Source organism: Symphodus melops, assembly GCF_947650265.1.
Source record: "Symphodus melops genome assembly, chromosome: 21".
Taxonomy (NCBI): domain Eukaryota; kingdom Metazoa; phylum Chordata; class Actinopteri; order Labriformes; family Labridae; genus Symphodus; species Symphodus melops.
In genome coordinates, this window is record NC_136711.1 from 6,008,991 (window position 1) to 6,030,851 (window position 21,861).

At 40.6% G+C, this 21,861-nt stretch overlaps 3 protein-coding genes across 3 annotated transcripts; 1 reads left to right on the forward strand and 2 right to left on the reverse strand.

Annotated features, from left to right (window-relative positions):
• Positions 1–40: 40 nt before the first annotated feature.
• On the reverse strand, positions 41–12,258 carry LOC306842055 (butyrophilin subfamily 1 member A1). The gene is made up of 11 exons (XM_079372080.1): positions 11,985–12,258; positions 11,476–11,647; positions 10,293–10,384; positions 10,084–10,182; positions 4,321–4,428; positions 3,454–3,612; positions 3,141–3,281; positions 2,794–2,845; positions 2,104–2,130; positions 1,759–1,785; positions 41–1,656 (listed from the first exon to the last, which is right to left on the reverse strand). Exons 3-11 carry the CDS (start codon positions 10,353–10,355, stop codon positions 1,097–1,099), a joined length of 1,236 nt encoding a protein of 411 aa, XP_079228206.1. The 5' UTR covers positions 10,356–10,384; positions 11,476–11,647; positions 11,985–12,258; the 3' UTR covers positions 41–1,096.
• Positions 12,259–14,199: 1,941 nt separating this feature from the next.
• Positions 14,200–20,225, forward strand: LOC306842426 (uncharacterized protein). The gene is made up of 16 exons (XM_079372680.1): positions 14,200–14,393; positions 14,712–14,819; positions 15,017–15,092; positions 15,241–15,397; positions 15,522–15,567; positions 15,681–15,739; positions 15,922–15,957; positions 16,172–16,224; positions 16,320–16,452; positions 18,425–18,636; positions 18,716–18,761; positions 18,837–18,902; positions 19,002–19,061; positions 19,133–19,218; positions 19,377–19,471; positions 19,553–20,225. The coding sequence occupies exons 1-16, from the start codon at positions 14,357–14,359 to the stop codon at positions 19,585–19,587; spliced, it is 1,305 nt and encodes a 434-aa protein (XP_079228806.1). The 5' UTR covers positions 14,200–14,356; the 3' UTR covers positions 19,588–20,225.
• LOC306842439 (histone H3.3A) lies at positions 19,703–21,801 on the reverse strand. Its single transcript, XM_079372706.1, has 4 exons — positions 21,697–21,801; positions 20,775–20,912; positions 20,520–20,673; positions 19,703–20,413 (listed from the first exon to the last, which is right to left on the reverse strand). The coding sequence occupies exons 2-4, from the start codon at positions 20,900–20,902 to the stop codon at positions 20,285–20,287; spliced, it is 411 nt and encodes a 136-aa protein (XP_079228832.1). The 5' UTR covers positions 20,903–20,912; positions 21,697–21,801; the 3' UTR covers positions 19,703–20,284.
• Between the last annotated feature and the right edge of the window lie 60 nt (positions 21,802–21,861).

A 21,861-nucleotide genomic window follows, 5' to 3' on the forward strand; every position in this document is an offset into this window, starting at 1 on the left:
AATCCGTGTCTGTGACCACTGAAGAAACATTTTAATTGCACACATGAATAAAAAAAACAAAACAGCTGCAGCTCATGCCTGACACGTGTTTGCAGGAAGCTTGAGACAAAGTAGCAAACAGTAAGACTTAAATCTTCACATGCGTCAGCTCTGTCTGTGTGCAATAACAAGCCCTCAGCAGCTGCACTGTCTCTTTGCACTGACGCTCCAGCGAGAAGATCGCACTTTTATAGTGCCTTCATGCTTTCGTCTCTTATGCACTGATCCAAATATCGCCTTTGTGGCATATAAAACAAGCAACCTTTTTCAAACTACTCAATTAAAAAAAAAAAGCATGTTATGTAACACCAACAGCATTGTTGGTCTCTAAACCCAGTTTTTGATATTCTGGGTTATTCTATCTCATGTTCCAATGTTTTCCAACTCACATGAGTGAAGCCAATACCAAGTATGCACGTTTTCCTACAACTTGTGGAGGCATTAATGTCTCTTTATAAGTTGAAATATACTATGCCTACTCTTAAAGTAACAGCACAATAGGACACAAACGTAATATACAATGCTTATCAAGATGTACACATGCACTGCAAAAAGGGAAAACATCTCTCAACGCAGGTGTAAAAACATGCCATTTTCATTTCAACATAACGTTTTTTTTTTTAAGGTGCATTCGGCCACAAGCTGCATCCAAAGTCTGTTGAATATCATAAGATCATCTGACCCGTCAACAGACGTCCTCTGTTGAGCATAAGTAAAGCCTCCTCTAATCAACGCGTCATCATGGCAGGAATGTTCAATCAGGGCCACCATAGGCCTTTATCAGTCAATACCTACCACGTGGAGTTATCGGTATGCATCCGTGGTTTTTAGCCGACACTCCTTGATCTACATGAAGGCAGAGGAACAGAAAGTGTAATGCAGAATGATGGGGACTTCCTTTTCTGCTCTCACAGGGTCCCCCGCAGAAAGGGTCCTGACTTTGAGTCCACAAACAGTGCATGTATTTTTGTATTAAGTAATAGACCAGAATAAAAGCCCAGACTTTGAGGCTTACTTGGGGTCTGAACTGAGAATTGACTGGTGTATTTTAAGCAGGTCAGTTCCAAAGGCAGGGCCCAGGGCAGAGGCATGGTTGTCTAACATCTGCAGGCCTTATCACCATCTCTTTGACCACCTCCACAGTCCCAAACAGTGGGTACAGTTCCTCTGTGAACTTCTCGTTGTAGGTGTACAGGTGGGAGCGCTTCTCAACATCGTAGAAAGACAGCTGACCTTGCTCATAGTCAAGGTACACCCCAACCTTCCTTGGCACCAGGCTCTGAGACAGAGAGGTGGAGGGCACAGTCAGAGCTTTTAGATCCATTCCCCTCTCCAGACGAAGGGTCAGATAGCCTGAATCTGTGTTGAGAGAGCAGAAGCCGTTCCTCACGGCCGAGGCCTTGACCATACCAAGCCGCCAGTCCCGCTCACCAACATCCACCTCCCAGTAGTGGCGTCCGCTCGCGTAGCCTTCCTGGCCCACGGCACACCACCAGCCGTCGAAGCGTTGCTGGCAACGCGGGACGTTCTGGCGCTCCAGGCCGCACCTCATGCGCTTTCCATCGTCAGAGATGAGTAGGTCAGGGTTGGCTGTGTCTGAATCCAGGGTGACTTCCTCTGTGGAGGTACAGTTCACAAGGGAAGGATTAGAAACTGTAAATAATGAGAAAAGACTTGAAAGAGGAATAGAGATGATTAGACAGGAGATGGTTGTCATACCTGCAGCATCGCAAATCCAATTCCACACTGTAGAGACAAAAGAAGGGTTCTTAAAACAAGCTATATTTAAAACATTATTTCATGTCAGAGAAACCCACAGACCTGTAGGTTTATAAAAGCTCTTATCTTATCTATACATCAGCCACTAGCTGGTGTTACGAGTGGAGCACGTACAGAAAGTGAGTCAAAGAAAGTGAGGAAATAAAAAGCAGCGACGTGTTTTTTTAATATTACCATTAGCAGGGAAGATGACAAACATTTTAATGGCATTGGAATCATATCAGTCTAGAGCTATTTATTAACAATAAAAAAGATTTCTCAACAGGAGCCAGGATTTGAACTCACCACTGTGGGGAATGTAGCGGACAGCATCTGAAAAGAAAGTGAGAACAGTGATCACCCTTCTTCTAAATAACAAGCTGCTGTCTAAACCTGCATTTCTGCACCGTCAATCAAACACTGGGCCCTGATTACTTCTAACGGAAATGACTTGTCAAGTTTCACTCCTGCTTAAGAGTTTGATTAAGTCAATAGTGCTTCTGTGTGCACATGTGCTGTGTTAATCAATAGCAATTTACACGTTAGCGACGACCACTCAGGCTGCTGAATGCTGACAGACGCCTGTTTAATGTCATGATGTTAACCCCTTGACGCCTGAATTTGTTTCCAAGTGTCAAAACATTTTTTTGACATGTGTTTCTGCTTTAAAGTAGATGCTAAATTAAGTTGAGAAAATAGCACATAAATAGACATTATATAAAAATAGCACATAAATAGACATTATATAAAAATAGCACATAAATAGCACATCAAACGGATGTTGTTCTATCTCCGACTGGTCCTATGACAGACTAATGCTTGCAAAATTGTCCTAGGTATGTATTGAAAGTGCATCAACCGGCAGTGGATGAATACGGACGCTATTTTGGCTGCATTTGGAGCGGAAGTGGTTTGATGCAAATTCGCGACAATAGGCGTCAAGGGGGTAAGAGCTGGGCTGTGTGTGTCAAAAAATGAGAATTCAAAAACACGCACCAATCTTCTGGCTCCTCTGCTTCTTCACCAGCCATTGCTTTGTCACATCCTCCTAAACACACACACACACACACACACACACACACACACACACACACACACACACAGACAAAGCAGGCCAAGGTGAGGTTTACAATGTGATAAAGAGATTAGTCTGACTGGGTTTCATAATCATAAGTAATGCTCACACCTTACTCTGTGGAACTGATAGCATCATGTAAATGTGTCTTGTTTTCGAGCCGTCCTGATTAAATATAACTAGTAGACCGTTTAACCTATCATTACTGTTGTGTTTTTTTGTCATGTAACACGACGTATATTCAACACAAGCTGTGTGACAGACGGACCTTAAAAGAGCTGTCAGCATTCAGCACAGCCAGCATGATGAGCTCCATCGCAGGGAGCAGGTTAGGCAGACGACCCCTCTTCCACTGGAACTCCAGGTCGTCTAGCATCATGAGCACCGGCTCGCCTGGCCAGACGGTGGGCTGGAAAAGTACCAGTGAAACAGTTACACAATGAAATGTTTACAGTGGGCTCATAGCTCCAGCACATTCTTATGAGCATGATGGGCATGGACAGGTTAAATCTTGTTTATGAGACGTGAGGAGGAAACTGGGTGAGACTTTAATCACAGAAAAGGAACCACTCCACAGTCACCTGAGGTCTGCTTTTAATCTCCCGTGCCCAGTCCATGATGCCTCTTTTGTGGGGCCCCATGTCACACTCGCCCCCAGACTCCAGGATGCAGAGGAGTTGTACCTTCCAGTCTTTCTTCTCTGGCCTCTCATTGTGGTAGTCGGACTGCATGATCCTCGGCTGAACAAGAAACACAAACAGAGCTGGCACAATTAGTCAACCTTGCAGTGGAACTACAGTCTGCAGATATTTGATGAGGTCAAACGTGAGGAAGTTACTTAGTTTTTTTAATGATGTTTTAATGATGCTGTCATAATGTTTGTCATTTTCATATATGTACCTGAGTCTTTTGCAATCAATACATGTAAATTAGAACTATCCCATATTGCATTTTAGTCTATTTTATTTACGTACCTGTTAAATTGGAGATCTGCATAGAATACTCTTAATTTAATGATATGATGCACAGATGCTATAAACTGACCTACAACCACTGCTTATATTTGACTCTGTAATTCCAGAGATAAACGATTACTTCAGTTGTTTCCTTGAGGTCTTAAGTTGTTTCTCTTGTTATCTCCAGATAACAACGCTGATTTACCCCTGACTACAACATAATATCAGCTGTTTTGTTAGGATGTTGAGAAATGAAATGGTTAATAGGGAATAAAACAGCGCCGTTATCCCAAAGTCAATAAGATAAATAAGTTGAGGTCTGATGAAAACAGCTGAACTCGACTCGTGGTCACAGGGCTTCTGTAATATAGCACTTGAAAACCTACTGCTTCTAAAATCCTTCCCGACATTAAAATAAAGCAACACATAAGAAAGTATCTCTAAAACCAGGTTATTAGTGTAAAAATAGTACCAACGGTGAATCACATGTACCTGCGCTCTCTTCTCCAACACACCCGACCACTCCACGATGAAATCACGACACACACTGGCCGGCCAAATGTCCTCTCCGGTCCAGATGTGGCCGAGGATGTTTGACCTCTAGAGCAGAGAAAAAGGATCATGTAAGTGAAATGCACTGATTGATTGATTGATTAGAATATTTCCTTATTTCCTTTCCTCAACACCCGCCAACAAGCTTCATACACATTATTACGAGGTGATAGGGACAAGTGTTGTGTATTAGCTTTAGCTTCGGCTAAAAACACTATGATGCATGCATCCGACTGTTCAAGCTTATATATGTTTTTGTTTCTGTCCCTATTCAAATAAACCTTCAATAATATTAATCAGAAACCAGAGAAGGAAGCTAATTTGCAAATAATATTTATAAAAGAAACATCTTGACAAGGGTTAGAAAGAAAGTAAATAAGCATCAATTCTCCCTTCTCTTTGACCAGTGTGAGAAATTAACTAGACTTCCAGGAGACAGCAAATGTTCTGAAGAATGAAGGTGAAAGAAAGCCACAGGAGGGCATCCTCTTTCTCAGACAACACCATACAAAATGTAAATGTAATTTGATTATCACAGAGTCACTGTCTCCAGAGGACAGGATACAGGAAACTTCAAATAACTATTGTAATGTAAAGATCACCATTTGTTAAGTGTAAGGTCACCTCCCTCCATCTCTCTGTACTGCATATAAGGATTTGTAATGTAAGGGTTCGGGAGCAGACGCTCTGGCCTCTCCTCCGTGCTGCACGTATTAAAAGAGATCTGATTCAAGCGCCACCGTGAAGTTCTTCTTTTGAGAATTAGCAACTCTCCACCTCGTAAAAGGAGAATTTTCCACGACATTATGGCGACGAGGATGGGATAGACGTTCCGCTGATTGTTCCCTGAGACTGAACTGAAGGAAGCTGCCGGCCGGGAAAATTCCGCTCCGACAAACGGAGATTTTTTTGGATCCCACCTGACGTCAGATACAGGGTGCAGACAGCGGACGCTCTATCTAAGTGAGTACGGCGTTTGAATCATTTGCTCAATTTGTAAAAGCCTAGGTAGCTGAAACGTAATTTAAGTCCTTTGGGGTGGTTTCAGTTATGCTTTTCGGGTCCATATAGTGTTTTATGGACGCCATGCCCATGTAATACCGGTCTTGGAGGTTTATGTTTTGGTAATTCCCATACCCTGCGCGGTGATGGAGGTTGATGTGTAGTGTGTTTTGTTGATGTGTTGTGCGTTTTATATGTTTAGAGTGTCTTAAATGTTTAGAGTGTCTTAAACGAGAAAAACTAAGAAAAAGAAAAAACGAAAAATGAAACTAAAATATCTAACGAACAGCACGAGGCTGTCTGCACTTAAAGAATAAAACATGCGAAACAACGATTATTATAGATATACATGGCCCCAATACAATAAAATGGGCGTATGAGTGATAATCAAAAATAAAAACTTTGTTTGCGACATTCAGTGTCTGGCATGCAGATTGTATGCTATTGAGGTGCGTTGCTCGGAACTTATGTGTCATACAAACCACCTGGCTGAATTAAGTTGCAAAAAGTTTTAGTGTATGTTTGATAAGATCCAACCATACACTGTATGGGAAGATCAGTGTGATTGTGAAGTTGTGTGAGTGATAAGCCCATTGAACGTTTAAGCACATCTGTCCCAGTGAGTCACTGAAAACATGAGAAAACAAAACGGGGAAAAATAAACATTTATATCTGATTTTTTCTTTTTCTGACGCTCTGCTGAATTAAGAGCAGACAAATGGGGATTATGTGATTTAAAGATGTTCAACTTTAGCAATTTTTCACACATGAGATGTCCTCTATTAAAAGAAATTAAGCAAAATTAGTAGAGATTGAAAGGAAAAAGAAATGAGGTTTTAAGTAAGAAATGAAGGACAAGTAGAAATGTAGGGTTAGATTTTAAGATGTGACTTCCTCCTCTGTCTCCACACCTCCAACTCTGCAGCAACACCTCCTCCACAGGAGGTCAAGCACACCAGACGAACTCTTAGAAAGAAGGGGGGCCGACCAACATAACCGGATTTAAAAGCCTTCTTTCTGTCTCCTTAAGCAAGTAACTCTGTTTCTCCAAGAAAGAATTTTTACACAGGCCATGTCAACCGAACAACATAAAGGAGGTTGCAGAGGAAACACCTGAAAAAGACTGGAGATTGATGGGCCACAGAGTCCTGGACAGAGATTGCCACCAAAGAGCAGAAGGAGAAGAAGACTGGGTCCATATCGAACTGAAAGTGCAACAGCACTGACTCCAAGAACAATGCTACAAGAGGGAAGGAGATGGGAATCCTGAGTTTAATACAAGATCCAGAAGAATCCTGGCCACATGTACCACCTGAAAGTGTCTGTTGTAGGATTCCTCTTGACACAGCCAGAGGAGACAGTGGAGGAAGGTCAGAGTAGTGAGCAGCACATACAGAGACACACACACACACACACACACCTACACACACAGAGAAACACTGATTCGACTGAAAAAGAGTAAACATTGCAACTAACACTGTAATGATAATTAAAATTTTAAACAAATCTTGAATTTTAGAAATATAATAGCATATTATATTGTTTTCCAGTCAAAATTTAATTTTAGACGAGATAAAGATATCCATTTAGTCCTGAGACTGTTTTGAAATCATTGTTTTATAAATTAAGGTGCTATTGTTGAACTTTTCTAAATCTCACCATACCTCCCCCATCGTGCCTGAAGAAAAAACCAAATTGGGGTTGGAATTCATTAAAGTACTTAAGGGATGTAAATGAAGGTGGTCAGCATCCGGCAGATGTCTGTAACACCTAATGTTAATCAGCTTGGGTTTTTTAGTTTGTTTTAACAAATGCAAATTCTAGCATTTCTTTTCATCTTGACTCACAGTTCTGGGTTGCTTTCACAATCAATGGTGCATTTTATTCTTGGATGTAGACGCCATAGGGTGTTTTTCTCCAATTTTTCACTCTGGATTGAAATAGAGCTGAGAAATTAGTTTTTATCAACCATTGTGTATTAATACACTTGTTCAGTATGTTGACAATGTCTGTGTATATGTTTCCCTATGCAGAGGCATTGTCAAGCTGAGACAGTGTTTGTTGTTTGTCCATTTTTGTTTTCTGGCAGAAAACGGTCCGAAATTTTGCAGGACAAGTTTGCAAACTATTTTTAGTTTTTTAAAAATGCATTATTTTACTCCGGAGTTTCATAAATTTGGTCCTGATTTACCTCCACAATCTTGGATGATTAATAAAACTGAAAAACAAACAAACGGTTGCCTAATTGGTTTCAACAGGCTATTGTTTGTCCATGGATTTTATAAAAGGGTGGAGATCTCCCTACCCCCACACATGGGGGTAGATATTTGGCCATGACTGACTTTTTTGACTTGAACTCTTGACGCAGATAAAGCTTCAACTGACTTGACACAAGCTTTATCGAGTTCTCTCTGTCTACGACTACCAGACACTACCAACTTTTTTAAATCTTTTTGTGCACTCATGTGATTTTAAAATGAAGAACAGTCTTAACCTTACTCTTTACAGCTCAAGATGGAGAACCACACCCCTGTCTGTGTCAAAACCAAGAGATGCACTCTTTGACACTCCTTTCATTAACTTTGATTTGTTTGTACTAACACTGCTAACCTGTCTGCTCAGGCAGCTGTACTATTGGGAAGGATTTCACAGTACATACTGACTTTAAATATGCATTTCATCAGTATGTAAATGTCAGCTCATACAGGTGCTAATGACCCAGAGTCACTGGGATTTGAAGCTCCTGGGACTGCTGCTCTTTCACCTGTCTCCCCCACTCTACAAATGTTTTTTCCTGTAAAAAATATGTTTCTACCCCTCAAAGACATCTCTGTGTGTCAAAGGGGTGGATAACCATGCTTTTTAAGTTGTCTTCCCTAAGGTGAAAGCGGCCATTCTGGGGACTACATTGGTGAGACTCCACAACATCCAGCCTGGAGATGGAAAGGACCTGAGAAGGAAGCATGGACGTTTTAACCACGGTGGACAAGAACCAGATCTGGAGCTGCTGACAACAACAACTGCTGTCCAGATAACTGAGAGGGACACCTGGAGATGATGACAACATCCACTGACGATCGGATAGCTGAGAGGGATACCAAGATCCATACATCACTGCAACCCTTTTTCGAGCCATGGCACCGACGGAAGAACGACGATCTAACCTACGGAGTGCTGAGAGAGGACGCCGTGGGACGATTACCTATCATCAACTGATTCACTATACTGATACTTAGACACCCCATCTCTTACAGAAGGGTAAACATGGACTGTGTGCAACAACAGATGAAGACACAAGATTCAACACAGGATCGGAACATCCAACAAGGGCATGATCAAAAAACTTGCCACAGAGAACTGTTTCAACAACATAAGTGCCTATTTTGTTATTATTTTGTTTTGTTTTTGTTTTATTTTTTATCTCTTTATTTGTTTTTTCATTCATCTTTTCACTGTAATGAACAGTCTGTTATAATGACCTTGTATGATAATTTCTATAAATGTTGTTTTGACACTTTGTGTCAAAAAGGGAGGAATGTGAGAAATTAACTAGACTTCCAGGAGACAGCAAATGTTCTGAAGAATGAAGGTGAAAGAAAGCCACAGGAGGGCATCCTCTTTCTCAGACAACACCATACAAAATGTAAATGTAATTTGATTATCACAGAGTCACTGTCTCCAGAGGACAGGATACAGGAAACTTCAAATAACTATTGTAATGTAAAGATCACCATTTGTTAAGTGTAAGGTCACCTCCCTCCATCTCTCTGTACTGCATATAAGGATTTGTAATGTAAGGGTTCGGGAGCAGACGCTCTGGCCTCTCCTCCGTGCTGCACGTATTAAAAGAGATCTGATTCAAGCGCCACCGTGAAGTTCTTCTTTTGAGAATTAGCAACTCTCCACCTCGTAAAAGGAGAATTTTCCACGACACCAGTCACCCCAAAATCTCAGTAAACACTGATTTCCATATTCTTTGTTATTCTTCATAAAACACTTGACACAAAAACACAAAAATAAACTGGATCTTTCCTAACTTTTCCTATCTTAACAAAAATCAAAAAACACAGCTTGTTCTTGTAGATGTGTTCAAGTCTGCTTCCTTTAAGGGTCAGAGTGATTCCTTCCTTGTTAAGATGACTCTAACGTATGATTCAGTGCAGTGTTATCACTTATTTAAAGATGTGATTTTAACTGGATATCTCTTTCACATTCATATACAAAAAGTAACTCTCTTGTTGTGTTCTGACGAGCTACTTTGTATTTAATCCTCCTAAAAAATACAGCATGAAGCTCTGTGGCCCATGTAGAACTGGAGGCATATCCAATAAAGAAGAACCCGTATCTATTGACATTATTTCAAGAGATCCAATTGTAAGATATAATTGTACCATTATTCCTCCAGCAATACAACCCATACTTTGCCCTGAGCAGTCAAACTAGAAGCAAACAAAAAGAGGAATGCCCTAAAAGACAGTGTGCAGAGAGCTTATCTCCATGGAGACTGATTGTCCTTTTTGTTGTCGTCCTCCTCATCCATTATTCACTGCGGTTGATGCACAGTCAGCGGAGAGTTTTGTTTATTATCCAGTACTTTTTTTATTTATCAAACTTTTCGACAACAGGCCCCGACGTATACATTCCGACCTCATAGATGCACGTTTGTCAGCAGCATGTAGAAATGGAGAAAGGGGTGTTTACCTGGCAAATTTTGTTGAGTTCTCGAGCCAATTCCATAATAAAAACCTGACTCTCCACCAGCGGCTCCTTTTTCTCAAGTTTCACTCGCTTCCGAGACTCCTTACAGAACAGAACAGAATAGGATTATCAAAGAGGAACAAAACCAGGATCTGAGGTACATTTTGGAACAAGTTGTAAAAAAGTAGCACTTGCAGAAGGGTTAATTATACCTTGAGCCGGATCTTGAGCTTTTTGGCCGGTTCAATAAGGAACTGCAGGCAGTCCTTCATCATGCTGGCAGCTGGTGAACGTGGCTGATGCCCTGTGGTACAATAATAAAAAGCTTTAGTATGCTGGCACTTATTCACTCACTCAGGAGCTAAGATGAAGCTGACTGTGCTCCCCTCGACAACACACAAATCGATGAGGGAGCAGAAATACGTAATTTATGAGAGGTGGCAAAAGGTACGAGTGCGTGTAAAGAGAGGAAGAGAAAAGCACTGCAGAACTTTCCCCACAGCTCTGCACTACAAGTCCACAGAGAACTCATTATGAGAGGATCTGAGCCATCATAGGAGGAGGAGGAGGGGAAAGAAGAGGACCCACACATTGGTAGAGGAGTGAAAAGAGACAGCCCACCCACTCACTCAGCACACACAAAAAGACCCAAGTGAGCTACTAATGGACAAAGAATGTAGTAACAGGCAGAAAAATATAGCATTTTAACTGGATTTCTTGATGTGTGTGGGTCGATGCCTCTTGATCATGGCCTTGAAATTGGAAATGTATTCCCAAGGAGATGTGAGACAGCAGTGCAGAGCATTTTTAAAAACACTGCGGAGGGTGCGGGGGATCGTTGGACCGGTTTGCTGTTGATTCAGCAGTCCGCCCCTGCACGCCGGTTTGATGCGCTGAGGGGATTTGCTGTTCTTTCTGTGATGAAGAGGGGGCAGCTGAGCCAAAGGATGCTATTGACTTTTCAAGGACTGAAGAGAATAAATGGAGGTGGTGGTTTCAGAACTTTGGCAGTGACAAAATATCCAAGTGAAGGGCTATCAGCCAAGAGTGAAACTTTATTATCTAGTGAGTAATATCACACTGTTGTAACTATGGAGGAAACGTGTTAAACATTCTTTTTGGATTTTTTGGAAATATCTCTGTGTTGATCACACACTGATGAAATTACTATGTGGTGAACCTTGTCACAGAGTCATATGTCAAAGCTGTCCACATAAGAATGTCTCAACACGTGCTGGAGAGGAAAAACATGCCTCGTGCCATTAAGCCTGTAAACTAATTAAGATGATACCTTTTGTGAAACACACGACTTGTATAACGCAGAGTACACATGGGGACAGTAGATGCCCTTAAATGAATTGCCCAAACGTGATAATGCGAAGCTTTCATTCTCACCTGGTTTGACAGAGAGGGTTTATTGTTTGGAAATCAATGCAGTGTTGGTGGCTGAGGAGCTGTGCGGAGAGGAGCTGGCAGATTAGAGGAAATCCAGGATTATCATCAGTGCTCTTGCTGTGCAAACACAAGTAGTGACTTTCTATATTGGGACTGATGGACCAACCTTTGCCTGAAAGTAATAACACAAAACAAATAGTTTTTAGGCTAATAAACCATAAAGGACTAAATATCACACAAGAAGAGGATTTGGGTATTTTTCTGAAATGTTAAAATGCGTAAATAATAAACCATCGTCTTGGTTATGTTCTGTGATATCTTGTGTTGTCTTTGGAAATGCAATGCAGGCGAACAAATTAACTGCCCTAGAGAGATAACGGTATTTTTCCCCCTCATTTTTTCCCAAAAATGGACAACATCAAGGCAAATCCCTTGATGAAATCCTGTTTAGAAGCTCGGTGAAAACTCACCAAAATTGATTTAATGCGAAAAAGAAATTGCAGTTTTACCTTCTTAAATTACGATGTTCTTTGCTCCGCTTCTTGGTGATATTTTCGTCCAAACTCTGAGTCATTCAGTTCTCCGCCTTCAGAAATCCAGTCTTACACTGCTGCATCCTCACTTCAACTGCGGACACAGAAACAGCGCGCTCTTTAATGAACCACCGAGCTGCAGTTTAAAAGAGGAGCCGCGAGAGGTCGCCATAACGTCACTACAACCAGGGAGTCCGCACAACAGTGTTCTGGGGAGACGCACAACTTCAAAGGCGGTAATAGCCAATTTTTATCATAACTTTTTCATAAAAAAAATGTCTCTTAATGTAATGACCGGTTGGTGTTATTATTTTCCTCATTATCATTATTATCATGAGCTCACCAAAAAGAGTAGCCTGAAAGAGGGCTTCTTTAAAAGGGACAGCATCTGCCTCGTTAGGCTTTCTAAGTTAAACTACACGTCACATGTTCAGTAACAATTATGGCGATTACTTCCTATAAGTTTTTTATAGGAACACACCAGCGCCATATAGTGAGGCTGGAACACACGTACACACACGTAGGCTATGCAAAAAATGAAAACGGTAAAAAAAAAATACAAAAAAAAATACAAATGATACATGACAAACAATAATTGTTTGTCATTTTTAGCTGATAAACTTAAGTTAAAACAAAAAAAAGAACAACAGCAACACAACGTTTCTTCTTCTGTTCAATACTTTTATATTGCATTTCTTATAAATGAAATTAACAATATCGTCACATCATTTCACATACAGGTTTGATTTAGGCTACTGAATTGTCAAAAGGGAAACAAAATGAAGATCTCGTTATCCATCGTAATGTAACTGTAATCATTCTCTGACTGATCTTTTCACTAAGGCGACTAAAGTCATAATGTTTCAATCATTGGGTGAGAGACTGGAACTCAATACTTGTTAATCAAGTCTGGTTCTGCTCGAGGTTTCAGCCTCTGAAAGGATAATGCTTTAGTGCACTGGATTAATGTAATAACAATGACTTACGTATATCTTTTACCTTATCCTTTGTGAAGTCTATTAAGATAACATTAGTTAAATGTATTGGCTCTTTCAAATAAAGATTGACTGATTGGTTTTTTGATTGATTGATTGATTGATTGATTGATTGTTTGTTTGATTGATTGATTGTTTTTTGTTTGATTGATAGGAGTCATGGACTTTAAAAGTTTAAAAGAACACTAACTGTGATGGATATGTAGTATCATTTAGAACCGTATAAACAAGTATGGAAAACAGTTCTTTAAGTTGTGTTTCTTATAGCCTAAGCATTCATTTCAAGCAGGGGGATAAATAACGTTGTTATTTTATCCAATATAACAAAACAATTACAGGTGTGTGACTTTATCAGTCATAAATTGTCTCCAAAAAGTCACACATCTGAAAGAGCTTGTGATCCCACATTACCAATACAATATTACCCCTATGCTCCAGAATTACAACCCACAGACTCTGTAGCCTTCTGAGAGAGTTACAGCCTTTAGCCTTCAGCTCCTTTTTGGTAAGCTGATTGTTAGGGCTGGCTCAGCTTGATAATTGAATGAGTGACTGAGTGATTGATTGAATGAGTGATGGGTTGATTGATGATCTTTAAATACTGATGATGATGATCTTTAAATACTTGTGCTATTGTTGCAGAGTGTGAAATAAAGCTTTCTGACCTTTAAAATCCACACAAGAAATTAGCTCATAGTTGGAAATAGCCTAAAAGCCTAAACTGAGTCTTTGAAGGTATCATCCTACCTTATGAATTGTAAATTGCAATAACATCCCGTGAAGTATTAAATAAAGGTTTGATAATCTAGTGTTTTTTTTTTTACGTATTACGGTATAGGCTGTATGGAGTGTGTAACTAATGGACTAATTATTTCAAAGGGACAATATTTGATCACTTAGCCTAGGCCGACATACAATTATTATTAAAATAATGAAATGACACCGTGAGAGATGATAGTTTACCTTCTCTGAATAAATGCATGACGTATGGGAATAGAAACGTAGCCCATTTTAGCAAGGCAACATAAATCACCATAACACCGTCTCCATGGATGTCTCGTATGTCGCCGTAAGAAAAGGCCACTTATCACTTTAAATTTCGGTTTATTTATTTCAAATAACTCTGGTGGGTTTTAAATATCTCTTGTGTTTGTTTTTTCCCCCAAACAGATATTTAATTAGTGTATAGGATAATCCAGCTGCAGAGCCTGTCGTTGCGTTGGCTGCTCCGCTGGAATGGGAAGGTGTCTCGGTATGTTCGTCAAACTACACGGAAGTGACAGAGCGCGTCTCGCTCTGCTTGAATGACAGAAGGCTTGTGTCGGTCTATATGATCACATCTGGTACCCCAACATGGCTCCAAAAGATCCTCTACTGGGCACTCTCAAAGGTAAGGACCACAAAATAAACGAATCAAGCTGACGATCACACTGTAGTCCAGTTCTGCCCGTTTCCGAGCTCGCCAAAAACAACAACAACACAACGTCTCACCGTCATTTCACTTATATCTGCAAAACGTAAACGATTCATTATCATCGTCATTTATACGAATATACAGTAGCCTACTTTAAAAAGGTCTTGTATCTTCCGCATTTTCTTTTACCGTGTTGACGTGCATAATGTTGATGTAACACAGGTTGCATTAAAATCGTGTAGGCTATTTGTATTATACTGTCAGTTGTTGCACGATATTGTGTGTTCCTTCCAGTGTGTGTGCTGAACCTGCAGTCCGATGGAGAGGTCGTGACTGACACCAACCCTCATCTCGCTTCCTGCTGTGAGCTTCTTGAGCTGGTCCTCAGGAAGGGGCTCCAACGTAAGTATCCCCCGTAATCATGTGGATTTTGTTCAGGTGTTCTTTAAATCAAATGATTACCATATTTTACATCTGTTACCGCTTACATTTCTGTCATTGTTGTGCAAGGACATTTTTGGACAAGACATAATCGAAAGTAACTACATTTGGACCTTTATTGCAGTAAGGAGTGAGTCTGTGTTTGTTTTTCACTGCAGAGCCAGTTCTTAGTCTGGTACACAGAGACTACTGGCAGTGTTTTGAACAAATAACCCAACAAGATGCCTGTGGCAGGTAAAATCAACCTGTAGGCTATGCCTGATCAGTACATTACATAGTAATAGCTATGCACTGCAATAGACATGGGACACAATTTAATTCCTTTTATTCCTGCTGACATCTTTGTGTGTGTGTGTGTGTGTGTGTGTGTGTGTGTGTGTAGGCTGTCTGCTCTGTCCTTAGCAGTGGAGCAGACCAGAGTTTGCAGGAAGCTGCTCTCTGCTCAGGGCCGAGGTCGCTACCTGCTTCGAGTGGCCCTCAGCCGTAAAGCTCTGCCACAGTTCATCAAACACCTGCTGCACACAGCCAGAGTCCTGGAGGTCAGATGTGTGAACAGGATGCATTTTCTATTTTGCATTAAGAGACAGATACAATATATCATTCTCTCATAGACTTGAATGGCGTCTGTTCGTACTGTGTTAATGCTGTTTTTCTCTCCTCAAGTGGTACTGCCCCCACATGTCCATTCTCAGGAATGAAGAATTTTTAGGTGGGTCACTTGATCTCGCTTTCACTTGATACTGAGTAAAACCCAGGAAATATTTGTCACCACTGCTACTCAGCTGGCAAGATAAACAACAATGTTCTGCCTTTTTTTTTTAGAGCCTTTCTTGTCGCTGCTGCTGGTCCTCTCTCACATGGACTTTAAATTGGACATGGAGGTTAGAGCAACTTATTTATTTCAAGTCTTCTGTATGTCTGTTTTAAAAATCTCAAGACCCGGAGGATAAACCTCCAAAGCGAAACGTTGATTGCTTATAAGCCAACTATAATTTATTAAAGGCTGTTTTTTTCTTTATTGAACCATTTTTAATGAATGACCGCCACTGGGCTCTTTTAACAGAATTGCAGTTTTCTGGACGAGAGCTGGCTCCTACCGGTAAGAGGCGATCATTTCTGCTGGGTAACTGTGAGTAAAACATGGCCCTACTGAGACTGCTGATGACATCTACAATTGTACTATTGTACAATGCTTTCAATTGCCATGGGGGAAATCCAGCATGCAGAAGGGATTGCAATGGATTGCAACAATGGGAATCAGTCACAGCATAATGCCAGAATTGTCCATTTAAATTTATTTTTTGTTGTTCCAGGTGTGTGAGACATATGAAGTAGTGCCCTGTCGGGAGATGGGGATGGTGTTAAGGTTTGTACCTTCCACTCAACTTACATGTTCACACATGAATTCTCACAAACAGATAAGTCCAACTATCTCCGTGTGTTTCTCTGTCTGTGTCGCAGGTATCTCAGTGGACGTGTCTTTGTTCTTGAGCTGACACCTGGTGGTCAGGCCCATGTTGACAAGTTTATCAGTCCTGGCGATGTTCTTGATGAGATCAACGGCACCTCACTGAGGAATTCTAAAATTGGACAGGTACCTTAACCACACAGTGTTATACATCCAAACGTTATTAAAAGACATTGTGTACCTATATGTGTCACAACACTATGGCGTTTATAAAAGTCTGTATCTGCCTCAGTGGATTTTTCGAGAATAATAATGGTAATTGTTGTAAAAACGTAAGTGTTTTTTTTTTTTTTGAGCCGATGACACAACGTGGTTAACTGTCGAACATAACTATACAGAGAGGGTCCTCTCAAAGTTCAACCTCTTTACGCTGCAGTAGGATGTTCTTTTTAACCATTAGTAGGGTACATGTGCTTTTAATCATTTAATTACAGCCATGTTATGTCTGATGTCTGATCCCACTCGCCCCTTCTATAACTAAATCTGTAAAAGCAGGACCAGGTTCAAAGTAAGGGATTTCATCAAAAAGTAAGTAAGTTTAATGATATCCCTGTAAACCACACAAGGTCGGTTATTGGCTCGCCCATATTTTATGATCGGTCATTTGCCTTGAGAGAGGTGGGGCTTCAGGCAGCTCTTACTTTTCATTGTGCAGATATTTGTCTCCAACTTTTCATTGAGAAAATAAATTACGTACATTTGAAGAATGAAGTGTAGAGAATGTAGATGTTGCCATTAAAACTCAAAGTGATTAGTGCCGACAGAAAGAGTAAGCTCTTTTTTTATGTGGGTACATGGATAATTCAGGCCACACATCCCTGCACAAGTCAGTGGGTGCATCCGAATTGCAAAGAGCCTACTCAGTCTGCCAGTATGCAGTAGTCAGTACCAGCTGTCCGTGCTGTATACTGTTAGTACCTACTATTCAGTGGGCATGCACAGTGGGCAGATATTTGTTCCTACTTCATTTGATTCATTCACTATGGAAGTGGTGTCATTTACGTTACCTCCATCCTCGTCTTTTTTGGTTTAGCTTTATTCAAGAAGAGTAATGCACACACAATGCATACAGTCAGGTACACAAAAACAATATCAATATGTAAATAAAGTTAAATACACATTGAATAATAAAATGACATACAGGAAAGAAAGTAATATACAGAATATCAAGTAAGATAGGCCTAAATCAATAAAGATACATAGATAAATATGGAAATTGTAATTTATATAGAGGGGGAAAGGTTTTATAATAATGACCATATTTGTTACATGTGTTGTTGTTAATTTAAAAAAGCGATTTTCAAAGGGACTTTAACTCTAGATTAAAAATTGATTAAATTAATCCATGTTTGTTTGGTTTGATTTGGAGGCGCATGTGAAGTGACGGTTAATTTCACTCAGCATTGTGGGTGGTAAAATACAGTTAATATACTGAAAGCATGCATCCATGCATAAACCCGGAAGTTAGTATCCATACTTTAATGTTGAGTCTACTGAGGTGGACTAAAAAAGTCCCATTGAATGACCATGAGAGGTCAGTCTACTGAAGAGTCTGTACTGCAATCTGAACCGAAGGGCCCGTGACTCTGACATTAAAGCATGTGAGGCCATTGTTCCTTTAGTGGCTTGTACCACAGCTTTTTCTTTATGACACATAATCGTACTTTCGTAGCCTGTTTGGGCTCCACCTCTTATCAGAGCTGCGTAGTGTATAGACTACTTTATGAACATCTCTATGAATGCGCCTCGTCTCAGTTTTGTGTACTCCCAGTTTTAAGTATCTTATTTCATCATTACATGTAGCTCAATGTCATAGCAAACGTGTCCCCATATCTGCACCCGACCGGAGTAGTGGTCTTATCAGTACTTGTGCATGTATATGCATGGTAAATATGACACAGATAGGAGATATGTTGAGACCACATCTTCATGCGTACAGGTACAAGAGAGACAAGTGCTTTTTGAGTTAAACAGGTTGGGCAAATCACAATATATAAAAAAATAATCGGTTAAATAAGGACGGTTTATTACATTTTCTACTTTAAAAGTATTGGACAGTTTTTATAGAACGACACTGGACATTTTCTGTTTTTCCCAGGCAGGTGTTGTTCTGTCTCGGCTGAAGGGCTGCCCTCTGTCCATCTGCGTTGTGCGTTGGAAGGCTCAGGATGGAACAGTGTATAGACCCCTTATCAAACCTCTCCAGGCCCTGAGGATAGAGAACCCCACCCTTCAACTTGGCCCCGCGCCATCCCAGAGTGCCACCACAGAGCACCAATCTGCTCCATCACAGTGTCTTAAAGAAGGGAGGCAAGTTGGAGAACAAATACTTCAGTGGTTTAAGGAATATTGGACAAGAATTTGAGACCCTGACTGTTTTCTCTTACAGGATTGTGCATATAGTGCAGTTCTTGGGCAAAGCAAACATAGGAATGGTAATTGAAGTCTTTCATTAAACATTGATTTATCGTGTGCTTGTCAATCATAACACTGATGCATTACTTCCTCAGTTTGGAGGCAAAGATGTTCTGCAAAAAGTCATCCCACAAGTTTTAAAGAAAAACCTGCCAAGCAAGGTAAGGAAACCACTCCTGCACTTCTGGGCATGTTCGATTTATTGCCGTTTCCAGGAACAATGTCTCATCACCAGAATGTGACCCTTTAAAATTTTACAGGAGGTGCTTCTAGACCTGAAGGAAACACATTTAACATGTACAGACAGAAGCAGTAAGCTGGTAAGTCATGTTCTCAATGGCTTTTTGACAATTATTGCCATAAGTCAGTAACAAATGTTTTGTATTTTCAGGATCTGTTCGACTATCACTACCCAGAGATCTCTTGTGTAGGGAGATTCAGTCAACCAGACTACACCATATTTGCATTCTTAGTGGCGTAAGTACAAAAGATACTTTCACAAAGTGCTTGTGAAGTGACCAAATTAAGCTCGTTCTGGCCTTCAGTGTTTGTCAGTCGAGTCACTCAGTCATTTGGTGATGAAATACTTAAACCATTAGAGCTGTGCAGTAACTGCTAAATACATCTCACACCAGAGACTCCCCAGAAACTCCTGAGTCCACAGGCTTCTGCTGTGTGGCGCTCAGAGCCAGCACCATCAAGGACTGTGAAGACATCGTCTGTCGTATAGGTGAGGCATAGCCAGTTTACACAAAATGACTGATTAAGAAAATCAGATTATGGCATTTTAAAAATGTGGTTCTCATTACAGCTACTGGATTCAAACATACCGAGTGGTTTGTATGACAGTCACCAAAAATGTCAACTTCATCTTTGGGAGCCTGTAAATAAATGTAACCTGTTTTGAAAGAATCTTGATTGTCTTCATATATTAAAAAAAAACAAAAAACAGAACACGGTATTCCTACTCATAAAGACCTTTAATAGAAAGACATGTGACAACATCTTCATAAATAGTATTAAATGTAGCTGCCAAGATTTATGTTGAAAAACATGTAAAAAGCAGTCCAGAAAAATACAGGAGGGTCTGCCATAGTTCTGGTCTGAGTGTTGAGCATCAGCAACTGTTTGTAGCCAAAACCTGTGCACTGCAGTCAGACCGGTTTAGCAAGACATGCTGGCATTTTGTGGTAAATGGTTTGATAGGTAAAGAATCCCTCAACCTTATGGAAGATGTGAATTAATCCTTTTGTTAAAGACACCATTTCCAAACAGCCTTATACCCGAATAGAACGCTTGGAGGTGGTACGACACGTAGTAATGACAAATGAATGAATAGGTATGCTCTCCTACTGCATAACATTTTAAACTACCCTACGTATATTCAGGCTTGTGGAATGATTGATGAATAGTCTCAATCTAAAACACATTACAAAATCAAAAAGAAAATTATAAAATTGGTAAAAATACCCAAGAAATAAAAATGTCCACAAAATGTTTAAGTACGATAAATATCATTTGTCTTGATGCCGCTACTCGCTGCTTAGGCTCTCTCTCCCCTTATCCTACGAGCCAGCTGGATGTCTTTGGGCATGATGGTGACACGCTTGGCGTGGATGGCGCACAAGTTGGTGTCCTCAAACAGACCCACAAGGTAAGCCTCACTTGCCTCCTGCGAACATAATTGGGGGAAGAGAAAAAAAAAAAAAGTTAAATATTGCTCCTCATGGCCTACTGGTAAAATTCATCTACAGCATTTAACGTCGTGCAAGTATTACCTGAAGAGCACCGATGGCAGCACTCTGGAAACGCAGATCAGTCTTGAAATCCTGGGCAATTTCTCTCACCAGACGCTGGAAGGGCAGCTTGCGAATGAGAAGCTCTGTGGACTTCTGGTAACGACGGATCTCCCTCAGAGCCACAGTTCCAGGCCTACAAAACAAACGATTTAAGAGTTATAAAAGAGAGATACATAAAAGGCATTATTATTAACTAGTGGTCATCAAATCGATAAGGGAATATAAACTACACACCTGTAACGATGGGGCTTCTTCACGCCTCCTGTTGAAGGGGCGCTCTTTCTGGCTGCCTTGGTAGCAAGCTGCTTCCTTGGCGCCTTTCCTCCGGTTGATTTACGGGCAGTCTGCTTGGTACGGGCCATCTCGTACTTTCTAAAAATACAGTTCCGGAACCGAGATTAAAATCCTACTTTATCGATCCAACAGAGAGAAGAGTAGGACGAATTAGCCTTGAGGATCTCTTCACTTCAGTCAGGATGCTAACCTAGCCTCGAAACAATTCAAGGCTACACCCCTCCCCCAGGTTTAAACCACTGGGAGGCGTCAGACTTCTCAAACAGACTCGGTCGACGGTGAATCTCTTCCAACACAACAAGACCGATACATTACTCACAAAGAAGCAAATTAGTAAATAAAAAAAACAATAGTTCCGTTGATCATGACTCAACCAAAACCATGTATTAGCTAACTTTTAGTCGAGACAAAGTGTCAAAACAATCGGGGCCTATACCAGCCTAACATGTCTGCCTTTTGCTTCTTTCCACATCGCCATTTTCACTGGCTCTCGTTTCATCGACAGACGACACTGCCTCCATTACACCACACAAAAGCCTGTTCGCTTACAATTACTTACTTTTATGACGTTATCGTCATGTCGACCATTTTTTTACCTTAAATGACCAACATCGATAATCACCGGACTCATAATATTTACCATCTAATGTGTTTTCGGAAAGCTCAGAGTGACATTAAGCGGGAGCCTCAATGCTAAGAAAATCCATTGTTCTATTTTTAGCTAGTGTTAGCGACACCTGAGCCTGTTCGGCTAAACGTGTCCATAGACGTGACTTCCTTTGTAACTGTGACAGGGATAACATTTCACTCACAAACAACGATTAGTACGTTTGTAAACATTTAATAAATGGTGATCATTTACCTTTAGGATATCGGTCAGTATGACGCAACAGCCGCGGCTGTAAGTCCAGATCGGTTTTCAAGCGGAAAACGTTTAGTGAGCGGAGGAGGGATCAGGCCGTGTATTTATAGTGTTTCATGACGTCATACTTGGAAACACTGCGCGCTTATTGGTTCACCTTTCATA

Coding starts and splice junctions, on each gene's coding strand:
- LOC306842055 (XM_079372080.1), bottom strand. CDS start 10,355: ATGATGAAGGACTGCCTGCAGTTCCTTATTGAACCGGCCAAAAAGCTC. Junction 3,613..4,320: donor TGTTGGAGAAGAGAGCGCAG/GTACATGTGATT, acceptor TTTCTTGTTCAG/CCGAGGATCATGCAGTCCGA. Junction 2,846..3,140: donor ATGCTGACAGCTCTTTTAAG/GTCCGTCTGTCA, acceptor GTGTGTGTTTAG/GAGGATGTGACAAAGCAATG.
- LOC306842439 (XM_079372706.1), bottom strand. CDS start 20,902: ATGGCCCGTACCAAGCAGACTGCCCGTAAATCAACCGGAGGAAAGGCG. Junction 20,674..20,774: donor AAGAAGCCCCATCGTTACAG/GTGTGTAGTTTA, acceptor TTTGTTTTGTAG/GCCTGGAACTGTGGCTCTGA. Junction 20,414..20,519: donor CTGCCATCGGTGCTCTTCAG/GTAATACTTGCA, acceptor TTATGTTCGCAG/GAGGCAAGTGAGGCTTACCT.
- LOC306842426 (XM_079372680.1), top strand. CDS start 14,357: ATGGCTCCAAAAGATCCTCTACTGGGCACTCTCAAAG. Junction 14,820..15,016: donor CCTCAGGAAGGGGCTCCAAC/GTAAGTATCCCC, acceptor TTTTCACTGCAG/AGCCAGTTCTTAGTCTGGTA. Junction 15,740..15,921: donor ACTTTAAATTGGACATGGAG/GTTAGAGCAACT, acceptor CTCTTTTAACAG/AATTGCAGTTTTCTGGACGA.